Below are 12,580 nucleotides of genomic sequence, written 5' to 3' on the forward strand. Positions count from 1 at the left end.
GCCTCGGAAGCATCGATCAAAAAAGGCACCACGCACGAGTGCGCTCATGGCGAAGCAGATGTTCTCTTCTTGAGAAACGCCTCCGGCAAAACTTGCAAGGCGCGACTTCGATACGGGGTCGCATGTCATATATAGGACGACGGATCGCAGTTGTGTCCGGTGAGGGGATAGATAAGCAGCCGTGTGAGTGTTTAAACTAGTCTCTCACCGCTCACTTCCGCTGCGTTCTTTTATCTGCATTTTTTCCAGCTAAAGTGAAGGTATTATTGAAGATCAATGCAACTTTCCGTGTCATGCAGTCTCATAGCCAATTTTGATTTCTCATCAGCCTATCTGTGGCAGAACTTCGATACGCGCCATATTTAGCAGTTACCAGATCTTCTCTGACCAATCCAACAAGAAACTGAACTCCTATGGTCACACCATCCAAGATCACAGCCCCAGTCCCTTTTAATGAAGCTTCCTTACAGTTATCTCGAAACTCAGTCATGCCTGCGCAGCCCAGCAAAACACAGTCCGCACCCTTTTCTTCCACTAACCGACGAAGCTTCTCTGCTAGGTTGGCCTTCACTTCTTCTTTCGGTTTCGAGTCCAACTCCAATACACCCAATTTGGTAGATTCACATCCAGCAAAGTAATCCGAAAACCCATGAACGGAGACAGTGCGAGAATGGGCCATTACAGACCGGTCGGACATGCAGATAATTCCCATTTTGTCTCCAAGCATGCGCGCAGCATACATCGCAGCCTCCATTATGCCGAGAACAGGCTGCGAGAATTCTTCCTTTAGGACACTGATAAGGGGGTGGTCTCGAAAGCATGCAACTAGGAATGCGTCATAGTGGTCTGCAATGGGTTGGATTGCCCTTATGCAAGCTGCGGCGGAAAGCACCGCATCTGTTTGGGATTCGATTGCTGTCGGTGCGGGTTGTGGCGCAGTAAACCCGTGGACTGTGACATCTGGGGGTAGACTAGGCGCGATGGTCTTTAAACAGTCCAGTGTCATGTATTCGGTGGAGTTCGGGTTGATTAACAGAATGTTGATTCTGCGTTCTTTGGGAGGCCCGGACACACTGGGAAGCTCGGCCATGGCGTCCATGGTTTAAGGTATTTCTAAAGATTAAAAAGATATTGAAAAAATTTTTGGTGAGATCCTACAGTCTGTACTAGTGTATGGGGCAGAGGAATATATGTGATATGGTTTGGTGGAAGGAAGGAGAAACAATCAAGTACAAGAGTCTCTTGTTATAGGTGCCAGAGTCACATGACTGTCTGTCAATCACTGTTATTTACTTGAAAGGAATTTGGGGTAGAAATGAATCAAAAGGGCACTAAAGCTGGAGAACAAAACTATGATGACTGAGCGCTATGGAGCGGGGTCGGGTATTACTGATAAGATCCCTGTGCAGTATACCAAGTTGACCCTTGTCATTTCCAAAAGCAAATAAGTTACTTTGATTGGGTTCGTAAATGCTATAGACAGCGCTAGATGACGCCCAAATGGCGTCCGAGTCATGATCAATATTTCCTAGGTTCACTACCTATTAAAGTCATATTTGCTTTCATTTAGCCCTCCAATCAATTCAGACTCTTGGGGAGCCAAAAGTCCCTCTCTCCTTCAATCATACCAGGGGGAAGTTGTCCCGTCTTCCCAACCAGCACACGCCCAGTATCACGTTTGATAAATTGACCAAATCCTTTCACGCCACTAACAAAGTTCTCATCTGCGTTCCAGACGATCTCACCACGCAACATCGTAAAGCGAGGCCAATTCCTCACCTGCATCCCTTCAAATGGTGTATAATCAACATCATGATGCAAATTAACCTGAGAAATCGTTCTTGCACCCTCGTCCTGCGGGTGCCAGATCACCAAATCCGCATCGAATCCTGGCAAAATGGAACCCTTCTGCGTCAATCCATACAATCTCGCCGGATTGCCAGATGTAAGCTGCACAAAGCGCGCAAGGCTAAGTCTTGCTCGGTCCTTTGGAAGACATCCCTCCGATTCACTGAACAAAAGAGAGAGTCTGGTTTCAATGCCAGGAATCCCCTTGGGGATCTTGCTGAATTTTGGAATCCCGTTGATGATTCCGGCTTTCTTTCCTTCCGGATGGTCATATTTGGTCGGAGCATGGTCGGAGGAGAAAACGGTAAATGTGTCGTTGGCGATGCCCCGCCAGAGAGCTTCTAGGTCTTCGATGTTGTGGCGAAGAGGCGGAGAGCATACACCCTTTGCTCCGTGGAAATGATCATGCTCTTTGTTGGCTAATCGGGCGGAAAGGAGGAAGAGGTAGTGGGGACATGTTTCGGCGTGGATTGGAAGAAGTCGTGTCTGCGCGTCTCTGATGTGCTTCATTGCTCCGTCGGCGGATACATGTACTAGGAGGACAGGGGCATCGACTAGCTCAGCGAGTCTAATCGCTCGGTAAGATGCTTCGTCTTCTGCAATTTTTGGGCCCGCGATGGCATGGAAGAATGGTGCTGTGTTACCATTCCTTTCGAGTCCTTCGACTAAGAATTGAATCATGTCGCCGTTCTCTGCGTGGATCATCGTTGTCATTCCCAAAGAGCGACAGGCGAGTAATGTATCAAGAAGCTCATGATCGGATAGCTTATACAGCTCGTAAGTCATGTATAGTTTCACACTTGTAATTCCTTCCTTGACCAGTAACGGGAGCTCCTGTTGCAGGATTGTTTGGTTGGGCTTTGTGATGATGAAATGGAATCCATAGTCACAGTATGCCTGCCCTCGGGCTTTTTCATGGTATTCTTCTAGGACGGGAAACAATGTTGTCATTTCTTTTGTCTGTGATGTGAATGCCAACACTGTTGTTGTTCCACCGGCAACAGCACTGCGAGTACCAGTTTCCCAGCTATCTCCGGTGGGAGCATTTCTCTGGGCAAGGTGCACATGTGAATCTACACCACCGGGAGTGATGTACGCCCCTTGTGCATCAATGATCTTGGTCTCGGGCCCTTCGGAAAGATCATACCCTATGACGGATATCTTCCCTTTCGAAATCCCTATACTTTGCCCAGCAGGGAGCACTCCGCTTTCTGTGACCTGTTCAAGTCAGTTCTCTAATCCGGACATGAACTTTACTCTAATTGCTTCGAAAGGAAAGAACCTACAATAAGCCCATTCTTCACGATTGTATCTAAACCCATAATGATTGGTAATGTTTTGAGTACCGAATTATCTTTGCTTATTTTGGAATCCAACGAATTAGCCAGATTGTCAGGAAGTTTGTGCTAGATAATGGAAGGCATCTTCATTTGGTTGGTTTACTTCACGCTATTCCCAAAGTATTTACCCCAATTACCTTTATCTTGAACCCCTCAATCTTATCTTACAATATTACAGCACAGGACTCCGGAAATCGGAGTCGCGCGTACACTCTCTAATCCCAACATCTACTTGCCAAAACGCGCTATTGCTCACTTGGAGTTATCCATACTAATCTATCCATACTAATCCTGTCGTAAACTTCTCATTCGCTTCTCTCCGTCAACCATCACCACCAATAATCTCCACCAACTATCGTTACTTTGCGGATCGGTCCTCTCGTACACCGGATTTTGATACCTAATTCGTTCATCCAGCCAGGCTCGTATTTGACATGGTGTCCAACACAGTCTTTCAAGATTATTATGCAATCCTCGAGGTTTCCCAGTCTGCGAGTCCGTCTGCCATCAAGTCGGCATATAAAAGGCTGGCTTTCGATGCGACTGCGAAAATTCAACCTGTAGATTTTGTTGCTAGTTCCTTTCTTTTGCGTTATATTTCCTTGAAACATGGGTCATCATTGATAAGTGTATAACTAGCTTGATGAAGCTTACGAGCATCTTTGCGATATGGACAAGCGCCGAAAGTACGACGAGTTTTATGAATCAGAAACTCATCATGAGCCTACCAAGAATCTAATAATACTAGAGTCTGAACGAAAAGCTTCAAGAACTCGAATATGGCTTTGAGGGGCTGAAAGCTTCATTGTGCAGCGCACAAAAGGAGCTGACTAGACTAGTCGCGATGCGAGACAGTCTAAGCGAAAAGAGAGAACGCATTGTGGAAGAAAAAGCTACAAAGGAGTGATTGTCGCGATAATTTTTTTTCTATTGCACTAGACAAAGCGGCGTATCTTGCTTTGCAGGCACAAGAACACGGGGGGACGAGAGGTTGATTATGATTAAAATTGAAAGCGTGCACCAACACCAGATCATGCTCAAAAGGATGGAGATTCAAACTCTCAAAACAAAATGCTCAGGATCTCCTCTGCAGAAGAGAAGATCGAAGCAGAGATTCGAAGGGCAAATTAGCGGAGTGGAGAATGAACAGAGAACAAGCGAGTTCGGCTCGGTCCTCAAATAAAACAGATTTCACACGGGAGAAGGAACATTGGATTTGGGAATTTTGAAGAACCGGTAGCATTGTGTTTTGAAAGTCAACAGAGAAATGTCACAAAATTTATTTGAGAAAGGTCTATGGATGACACGTTTGATACTGTACTGTGATTGAGCCAGTGATAACAGTAGTATGCAAATTGTTGATGTATTACAGTCCGTAGACCTTACATCTTACCTACTAGGCTGACAAGCTTTACCCAGGCTCAAGCTGTTCGGGTTATTTAGGTCCCTGACCATGGATTTCTCTATCCAGGAATCTTCTATACTTCAATCTCAATATCTTTTTCCAATTAATCACTAGCCAAAAGCTCTGGCTCAACCACCCCAGCCCGTTCAACAATAGTATGATAATGCTCCGTCCTCCGATGCTTCTCAAAAGCAAAAACTGTACTTTTCGGCCGATCACAGTCCGCTAGATCAATAGTAGCCACCACCAGCTCATCCTCTTTCGTAGCAGCCTCTTTGATAATATGACCAAGTGGATGAACAATAATAGTTCCACCAACTAATGGATTTCCATCTTCCGCACCAGTTTTGGCAACATTAATACTGAAACAAGCATTCATGTAGCTATTTCCTTGGCAGGAAAGTTTATGGTGCAACATCACCAGCTCCTCAGCTGCCTCGGGACTCATGTCAACTGCATGGCCGCTGCTAGTAGTCTGGAAAGCAGTGGTATTGTAACCGCAACACATGATTTCCATTCCCTGTAGACCGTACACGCGCCATGCTTCGGGCCATCGTCGATCGTTGCAGATCAACATTCCGATAATAGGATCTCCTTTGCCAGTGGTAGACTTTCCCATGTCGCCCTTTTTCAGTGCGCCATCGACGAGGCCTGGAGCTCTGAATGCAGGGAATCCAAGGTCGCCGGGTCTGAAGTAGCGTTTTTCTAGTTGTTGGAAGGCACCCGGTGCGGTTTTGGGTTCCACGGAGCCGGGGAGGTGGACTTTGCGGTATTTTCCTACAATTTTGTTCGCCTTTGCTGAGTAGTAGACGCTTGAGTTATAGTCGACGTGAGAGCCGTCACTTTGAATGCTTCGCTCTGCATATCCAACATAAACGTCGATCCCAAGACTTCGAGCATGGTCGAATAGAGGTTTGATGTTTGGTGACTGCTCAATGCCGCCTTTGCTAGGATCTTCGATGTCGAAGTATTGATCCAGGTCTTGTCCTTCTAATAAATATCGGGGGAAGAAGGTGGTAAAGGCAAGTTCAGGGAAGACGGCCAATTTGACGCTCTGTTCTGCGGCTTGATCCAGGAGTGAGATCATTCGCTTCAATACATCTTCGCGGGTGTCTGCGAGGTGAATGGGACTCAGCTGGCAAGCGGCTACTGTCACTAGCCTGGGAGGTGCGTCTGTATCTGAACCCATCTTTATTCCCCGTGGTGTTTGTTTTCGATTTTCTGAAATCAAGTTTCCGAGCCAATTGATGTGATTATGTCGGTTTCAACGCGCTCTGGTAGAATCATGGCATCATGAAGAAGTTTTGAAAAGAATACAGCTTGGTTCAAATTACCAGCGAGCCCCGCAGCTCGTTATCAGTTATCGGAGTTTCTACTCCAACATGTAATTATTGGAGTTGAAAAGCCCCCGCCCAGTGGGGTAAATTGATAAGCATCCCGTTATGGTGGGATAGACCGTTGATCAACATGTCATATGCGTTCTTATCTTTCCTCAAATTCGAATATCTCCTGCTATTATCATGCTAGCTGTTTATTGAACTTGTGAGTTGAATTCTATAGTTGAGCATGATCAATACAATAAACACTTCGGATGCATCAACATTCCATATTGGGAAAGAAAGGATAAAAATTGCGCCCCCTAGAACTTTTCTGGCTTCATGGTGAGTCAACTAGATAAAACTCAACGTCTAGACTCGGATATTAGCCGCATATAGCTGTTCCTTTGGATTTATGCGGGGAACATATCAGCCAATGGACTGATGAAACCCATCTAATGTCGTTATCTCTAGGCAAGGCAAATCCATGCTCTCGATACCACTCACCAGTCTGTAAACAAAGCAAGGTCTATGCAACGATGCCCTTTAAATACGCTTAGTATGCCCTCAATCCGAGCCAAAGGAAATTTCGTTTCTATATTACCCTTGCCATCAAATCAAGATGAACTCTAGTCAGATATTCAAGGATGAAGAAAAATCAATTAAGACCCCTTCTTACCAACAAGGGGAAGTCTTTCCAGATAAATTCTCAATCCGAAAATATGCCATCACAAGACTTACTTCCCTAAAACCACCCATGGCCAAAGTGGCCAATCCAATTAAACTCCTAGCAATGCTAAACAAACAACAATGGGCCTTCTTCCTTGTTGCATTCCTCGCCTGGTCCTGGGACTCCTTCGACTTCTTCACCGTATCCCTAACAGTCGATGACCTAGCGGAGACATTTCAAAAATCCACCACGGACATAACCTGGGGTATCACACTTGTCCTAATGCTTCGATCTGCCGGCTCGGCATTGTTCGGTCTAGTAGCAGATCGCTATGGGCGAAAATGGTAAGCTTCATCCATATCACCAACTCATCATAGATATTCCAGCTAATCCGGTATAGGCCATTCATCACCGCCCTGCTCCTATTCATAATCCTCGAACTAGCAACAGGATTCTGCAAAACCTACAAACAGTTCCTCGCTATCCGCGCACTACTGGGAATAGCAATGGGCGGTCTATACGGTAACGCAGCCGTAACCGCATTGGAAGATTGTCCCACCGAAGCCCGCGGTCTAGTCGCAGGATTAATGCAGCAGGGCTACGCATTCGGGTACCTCCTCGCAACGGCCTTTGCGCGCGCATTAGTGGATACAACCAGTCACGGCTGGAGACCCTATTTCTGGTTTTCCGCTTGTCCGCCCGTTTTCATTATCATATTTCGTCTGTGTCTTCCCGAGACGAAGGCCTTTCGGAATCGACAGGCTCACGGGGAAGAGCAGTCAGCTCGTGCATTTCTTTCCGAAGGACACGTTGCGCTGCGGAACCATTGGCTTGTTTTCATTTACCTTGTGCTTCTGTCCAGTGGGCTCAATTTCATGTCGCATGGTACCCAGGATCTATACCCAACTATGCTGGAGAATGAGCGTGGGTTTTCAGCGAATGCGGTAACTGTTACGCAGGTCGTTGCTAATTTAGGCGCGATGGCTGGTGGATCGACGACGGGGTATTGCTCGCAGATATTTGGGCGGAGGTTTAGCATGCTTGTTGTTTGTGTTTTTGGGGGTGCGTTGTTATATCCGTATACTCATGTGAAGACTGAAGCTGTGACAGCTGTTGCGTTTTTCGTGCAGTTCTGTGTGCAGGGGGCTTGGAGTGTTATGCCTATTTATATGATGGAGTTGGCACCGGGCTCGTTTCAAACGTTTGTTGTTGGGTCTGCGTATCAGTTTGGTAGCCTTGCTTCGTCTGCTTCGTCGACTATTGAAGCGACGCTTGGGGAGCATTATCCGCTTGCGCCGCTTGTCAAGGCTGATGGAACGGTTGTTGATCGCTATAATTATGGTAAGGTCATTTGTATTTTCATGGGGGCCATTTATGCTTATACTGTTTTGTTGATTATTGTTGGGCCTGAGAAGAGAGGACGAAATACGGACATGGAGCTCAATGCTGATATTGATGAGATGGTCCATGGAAATGGAAGATATTAGTATCAGTGTATGGAAAGGACTTTACATTAGTATACGTCAATCTATCAATGTGGGTTATTGAACTTTATAGCTGGTTATTTGGGTATTTAATTTTTTTTATGAATATTCCGTAATTTTCTTTGATTTCTTTCCTTCTTCACGGTCGCGCAAATTTCTGGCTTGGTTGTTAGCTAAAACCCCAAGACTATCGTAGGTCTCTAGCACAAGAATAACCATTTGTCATATTCAACCTTGAATACCAAAAGATTCCCGGCATTGATATGTATCAGAGCAAGCAAGAATTATAATGGAAATAAAACCGAAACTATGGTTTGCTGAAAGCAAAAATATATATTTCGATAGATCCACCATGCGTACCGGGCACTAAACCCGCGTATGTACGGGGTACTCGATACCTAAGTATATCCCAGTCTGGGCCCGGGAAAACAGTAGAACTTACTAAAAAGTACTGGACACTGAATTGTGATAAGATAACCAGAGTCTGCTTAACCATGGATAGAAACTATGTGAAATATATCAAAACAAATCATAGTTTCTGGTTTCGTATTAGTAAATAATGGTTATGGCTCTCGAGCTATATTACAGACATTCTGTACGCACGTCATGTGGAGACTGTAAGATCTTCAAAACCGTTGTCCGGGGTAAAGACGGATTACAGAGTACACTTTTAAGCGTCGAATACCAAACGATCCGTTCATACTGTACGCGTTAATTTCTAGGTAAATAAATAACAGATCGATCGTCATTCTAGTAAAATAAAAAATTCACAGCCAAGTTAAATTACTAAGATCAGGAAATCAGAAAAGCGCAGAGCAGATATTGCATCCAGCTAGAGTAGGAAAAAGCAGTCCAGTGATAACAGTGCTTAAAATAAGACAGTTGATAGCAGAGATGGGAACCTTATAACACTAAATATCACGAAATCCGAGACCCTAGATCGCCAGTGTCACAATCACAATCACACAAAGTTCGTAGAAAGAGATACATCAGAATAGAAATAGGGGAGTGGCCACCACACGGTCAAGTGAACCACCGCTTGGTTCATGTACGGATCGCGATAACCATCAGCGGCCCAGGGTACAAATTCATCCGTACAAAAGCACTGGTCATAAAGCGCTATGAAAACATTGACTGAAGAAAACACCATTTTCCCGACACAAAAAGAAAAGAGACTCGCTCAAGAACGACAAAACATCGACATCGAGATATCGTGTTATTTAGTTGACACGGAATGCATCGAAGATAACTGTATGAGGCGTTAGTAATTAAGTCATATCAATGAGCAATGCCTATACATACCTTCTTGACCGCGACGGCAACCGCTGCCAATCCACATGAGGGTATTGAGGAAGGTGAACCGTTCGTCGCCTGTCTCCATGGAAAGATTGATGCGGTATTTATAACTTCCAGGGTTTATACCGTCAGCTTGGCCCTGATCATTGACCTTCTCGAGGATGTCCTTGGCACCAGTAAGCCAACCCTCGGCCTTAACCATGATGAAAGCGGGAGGGTCTTCGGCAGTCTGAAGCAAGTAGTTCGCACGAAGGTGAGTAGTTTGGTCCTTCGTCACGATCTGTGTGTCTTGACCACCGGGCTGTTTTAAGAATTAATATTGCACATCAAAACCTACAGTGTGACGAAACTTACCAGAACAATACCCTTGCCCCATCGACCAGCCCACTGACCACCAATGAATGAGACCCACTCGCGGTGGCCCCAGATGCTCTGGCCGACAGGAACCTTAGGATTCATCTTGATGCTCATGCGGAAATCAAGCTCGAGCGTCGGTGCAGGAATCTGGAGTGATCGCGCAACATCACCCTCAGGGAATGTGTGCAGGAGGTTGTTGGCGGGTATCGAATCCTTCATAACACTGAGATAGGTAGGGCATTCCAGCAAATGTTGACGCTGGCGACTAGTGTTCTTTGCGCGCACTTGCTGACAGTAAATACATTGCACAGACAGACACTGTCTTTGTTAGCATGAACGCTCTTCCATATGTTTACATCCGACAAAAAATCGGACAAAAGAAATTGGTCGCATACCTTATCCTCTTCTTTAGCGCGGAACTCAACAAACGCAGCGTGCACATCATCAAGCGGCGGCGCAGGCAAACTGGAAGTACTTGGCTTGGACTTGGGTTTCGGGGTTGAGCGAGGCGGAGGTAGTGACGAAGGCGCGGAACCTGGAGGCGCGCCGACCGCTGGCGGGCCGGGTGTGGCCATCGGCGGTCGGTTCTGCAAGGTGGACAACGGGGTACCGAGCGGGGTGGCATGAGGATTGACGCCGTTGGTGATCATGGAGCCATTGGGCGTGGGGATGGTAGGGCCAGTTGGGCCCGGTGCAGCAGTAGTAGGTCCATTAGGGGTGCCTGGGTATCCATTGGTAGGTCCGATACCATTGGGGGCTTGGGCGGGCTGAGTAGGTTGGGGCGCGTTGGGATGACCGCGCAGGCCGGGACATTCGAGAAGATGCTGCTTCTGTCGCGAGGTATTCTTTGCGCGAATCTGTTGACAGTAGATACACTGAACGGAAAGACACTATATGAAGAAACACCCAAAAACCGGGTTTCGTATGTTAGCCTGGTGTTTGTGGTGGGTTTGAAATATTACGAAATACGCAGTCACGCACCTTGTCATCTTCCTTGGCGCGGAACTCGACAAACGCCGCGTGCACCTCCTGGTCGACAGTGCGACCCATAATGAAAGCACCAGAATGAAAAACGAGAACCTTATAAACGACAAATACGCGTAATAACGCGAGGGGGAAAGACGGGGATGGGGTCGAGGGTTTTGATGTGGGTGGGGGTGTTGGTTTTGCGTAGGGGAGAGAGGGAGAAAGAAGAAATGGAAAGACCAAGACAGAATACGAGTGGCGCGGGAAATAACGCGCCTGCGTAATTATGAGTCCGGTTCGGAGTATTTCAGACTCGTATGATATTTTATTTCCTTTGTATGCCTACTCTAATACATCACAATTGATCATTGATTTATTAAATTATACAAACACTCAATGTCTTATTTCATATACTTTATTGCCAATCAAGATGTCTTCAATTCGTGGTGTGATTCCAGACATGGCCGGAACGCCGGTTATTTGACGATTACGCGCGAACGGACAGCATCCATCTTACGAGCTTGTCTTTTGAACAGACCAGTGGATTCAGATAGAACTCCCTTTGGCGGTTCTAGCTCTCTAGATGATTAAAATAATTGCAGATAATATTTGGCTATTTGATTAATAGGAATCTCGCCGGATTGCCTGCTGCTACTGTTATCGCATAAGGGGTTTCCTCCGCGCCGAGAACAATGTTATCTTGATATAGTACGTATCAATCTAAATTACTAATCTCGCTAGGAGCCTCGTACCTAAGCGATGCAAATTCTCTAAATTGTAACTTTCAACCCAAGGTTACTCCTTCCCGCGAAATTCCCAATCCTGTGGAAACATGCTATACTGCACATCATCTCTACCCCGGTAGATATCATCATAATGCGCAATCAAAGTCTCCGGGTCCTCCGCCTGCTGATAATACTTAGCCCCCAATGCCTTAAACACAGGATCATTCCACATCGTCGCCATCCAAGCCAGAGCATCCGGGCTTGCAGTATCCAGAGGCAAGCCATAGGTACGGAATCGCCAAAGAACAGGCCAGAAAAACGCATCGGCGATGGAGAATGTTCCATACAGAAAACCATCATCCTTCTCTCCTAGGGCTGCAAGACGCTCCTTAGTGCCTTTGCGAGCGACATCCCAGAGCGACAGCATACGCTCGATCTCTTTCGCTGCGTCAGCGGGGATTGGGATATTCCCCGTGTACTTGGCGATGAAGTTCGTGGGAAATGCATTCCGGATCGCTGAGAATCCGGAGTGCATCTGTGCAGCCGTGGAGCGAGCTAGAGCTCGAAGCTGACGATCACGAGGCCAGAGAGGTAGTTCTGGGTTGGATTCAGCGAGGAATTCGCAGATTGCGAGCGAGTCACAGATTGTAGTGTTCAGAGACCGAGATTCCAGGACTGGAACTAGACCTGTTGGTGACACCGTCTTCACCTGTTTATCCGTTAGACTCCTAAATATACGTCCAGTATGTGACCTGGGCGGCTTACATCGGTAAGCTTTACGAATTGGCAAGTGTGCGGAATTTGGAAGTATTCCAGAACAGACTCTACCCGCGCCGTCCAACCTTGGAAAATTTTAGCCAATGCCTATAAAAATACACAAGGGACTCACTGGAATAGCGGGTGTGAAGGCCGATAAAATGAAGGTCGGGGGTAAGAGCTGTCATTTTGTGTGAAGACGTTAATAGATGCTGCGATTAGAAAGAGACAGGTAGAGAGAGAAACGTTGAGAGTAAGTAGATTAAGCCTCATGAGTCATCCATACTGGCGGGCCATCTCATGGCTGTTGAGGCGGTTATCCATGGATATTTGCGCCAAGCGGGCTGCCCAAGGCATCTCCGACCGGACGCGCTCGGTTAGAAATAAATCGTAAGCGCACAGAGAGATGGAACGATT

The 12,580-nt window shown here is 46.5% G+C and overlaps 6 protein-coding genes across 6 annotated transcripts; 1 reads left to right on the forward strand and 5 right to left on the reverse strand.

The window, feature by feature from the left end:
- Positions 1-301: 301 nt before the first annotated feature.
- Positions 302-1,090, reverse strand: N7503_000460 (aspartate/glutamate racemase family protein; the record flags this gene model as incomplete). The annotated part of the gene is made up of 1 exon (XM_057060021.1): positions 302-1,090. The coding sequence occupies one exon, from the start codon at positions 1,088-1,090 to the stop codon at positions 302-304; it is 789 nt and encodes a 262-aa protein (XP_056926944.1).
- Positions 1,091-1,578: 488 nt separating this feature from the next.
- N7503_000461 (hydantoinase/dihydropyrimidinase family protein) lies at positions 1,579-3,170 on the reverse strand (the record flags this gene model as incomplete). Its single annotated transcript, XM_057060022.1, has 2 exons — positions 1,579-3,066; positions 3,135-3,170. 2 exons carry the CDS (start codon positions 3,168-3,170, stop codon positions 1,579-1,581), a joined length of 1,524 nt encoding a protein of 507 aa, XP_056926945.1.
- A 1,526-nt stretch (positions 3,171-4,696) lies between these two features.
- N7503_000462 (uncharacterized protein) lies at positions 4,697-5,782 on the reverse strand (the record flags this gene model as incomplete). Its single annotated transcript, XM_057060023.1, has 1 exon — positions 4,697-5,782. The coding sequence occupies one exon, from the start codon at positions 5,780-5,782 to the stop codon at positions 4,697-4,699; it is 1,086 nt and encodes a 361-aa protein (XP_056926946.1).
- A 749-nt stretch (positions 5,783-6,531) lies between these two features.
- On the forward strand, positions 6,532-8,066 carry N7503_000463 (MFS transporter SHS family lactate transporter; the record flags this gene model as incomplete). The annotated part of the gene is made up of 2 exons (XM_057060024.1): positions 6,532-6,923; positions 6,980-8,066. The coding sequence occupies 2 exons, from the start codon at positions 6,532-6,534 to the stop codon at positions 8,064-8,066; spliced, it is 1,479 nt and encodes a 492-aa protein (XP_056926947.1).
- A 1,217-nt stretch (positions 8,067-9,283) lies between these two features.
- N7503_000464 (DUF3237 domain-containing protein) lies at positions 9,284-10,766 on the reverse strand (the record flags this gene model as incomplete). The annotated part of the gene is made up of 5 exons (XM_057060025.1): positions 9,284-9,312; positions 9,366-9,660; positions 9,714-10,034; positions 10,112-10,606; positions 10,698-10,766. The coding sequence occupies 5 exons, from the start codon at positions 10,764-10,766 to the stop codon at positions 9,284-9,286; spliced, it is 1,209 nt and encodes a 402-aa protein (XP_056926948.1).
- A 711-nt stretch (positions 10,767-11,477) lies between these two features.
- Positions 11,478-12,351, reverse strand: N7503_000465 (glutathione S-transferase; the record flags this gene model as incomplete). The annotated part of the gene is made up of 3 exons (XM_057060026.1): positions 11,478-12,116; positions 12,173-12,249; positions 12,297-12,351. 3 exons carry the CDS (start codon positions 12,349-12,351, stop codon positions 11,478-11,480), a joined length of 771 nt encoding a protein of 256 aa, XP_056926949.1.
- Positions 12,352-12,580: the final 229 nt, after the last annotated feature.

The sequence above is a fragment of the Penicillium pulvis genome (genome assembly GCF_028828015.1).
Source record: "Penicillium pulvis strain IBT 33274 chromosome Unknown contig_10_segment0_segment0, whole genome shotgun sequence".
In the NCBI taxonomy this organism is placed as follows: domain Eukaryota; kingdom Fungi; phylum Ascomycota; class Eurotiomycetes; order Eurotiales; family Aspergillaceae; genus Penicillium; species Penicillium pulvis.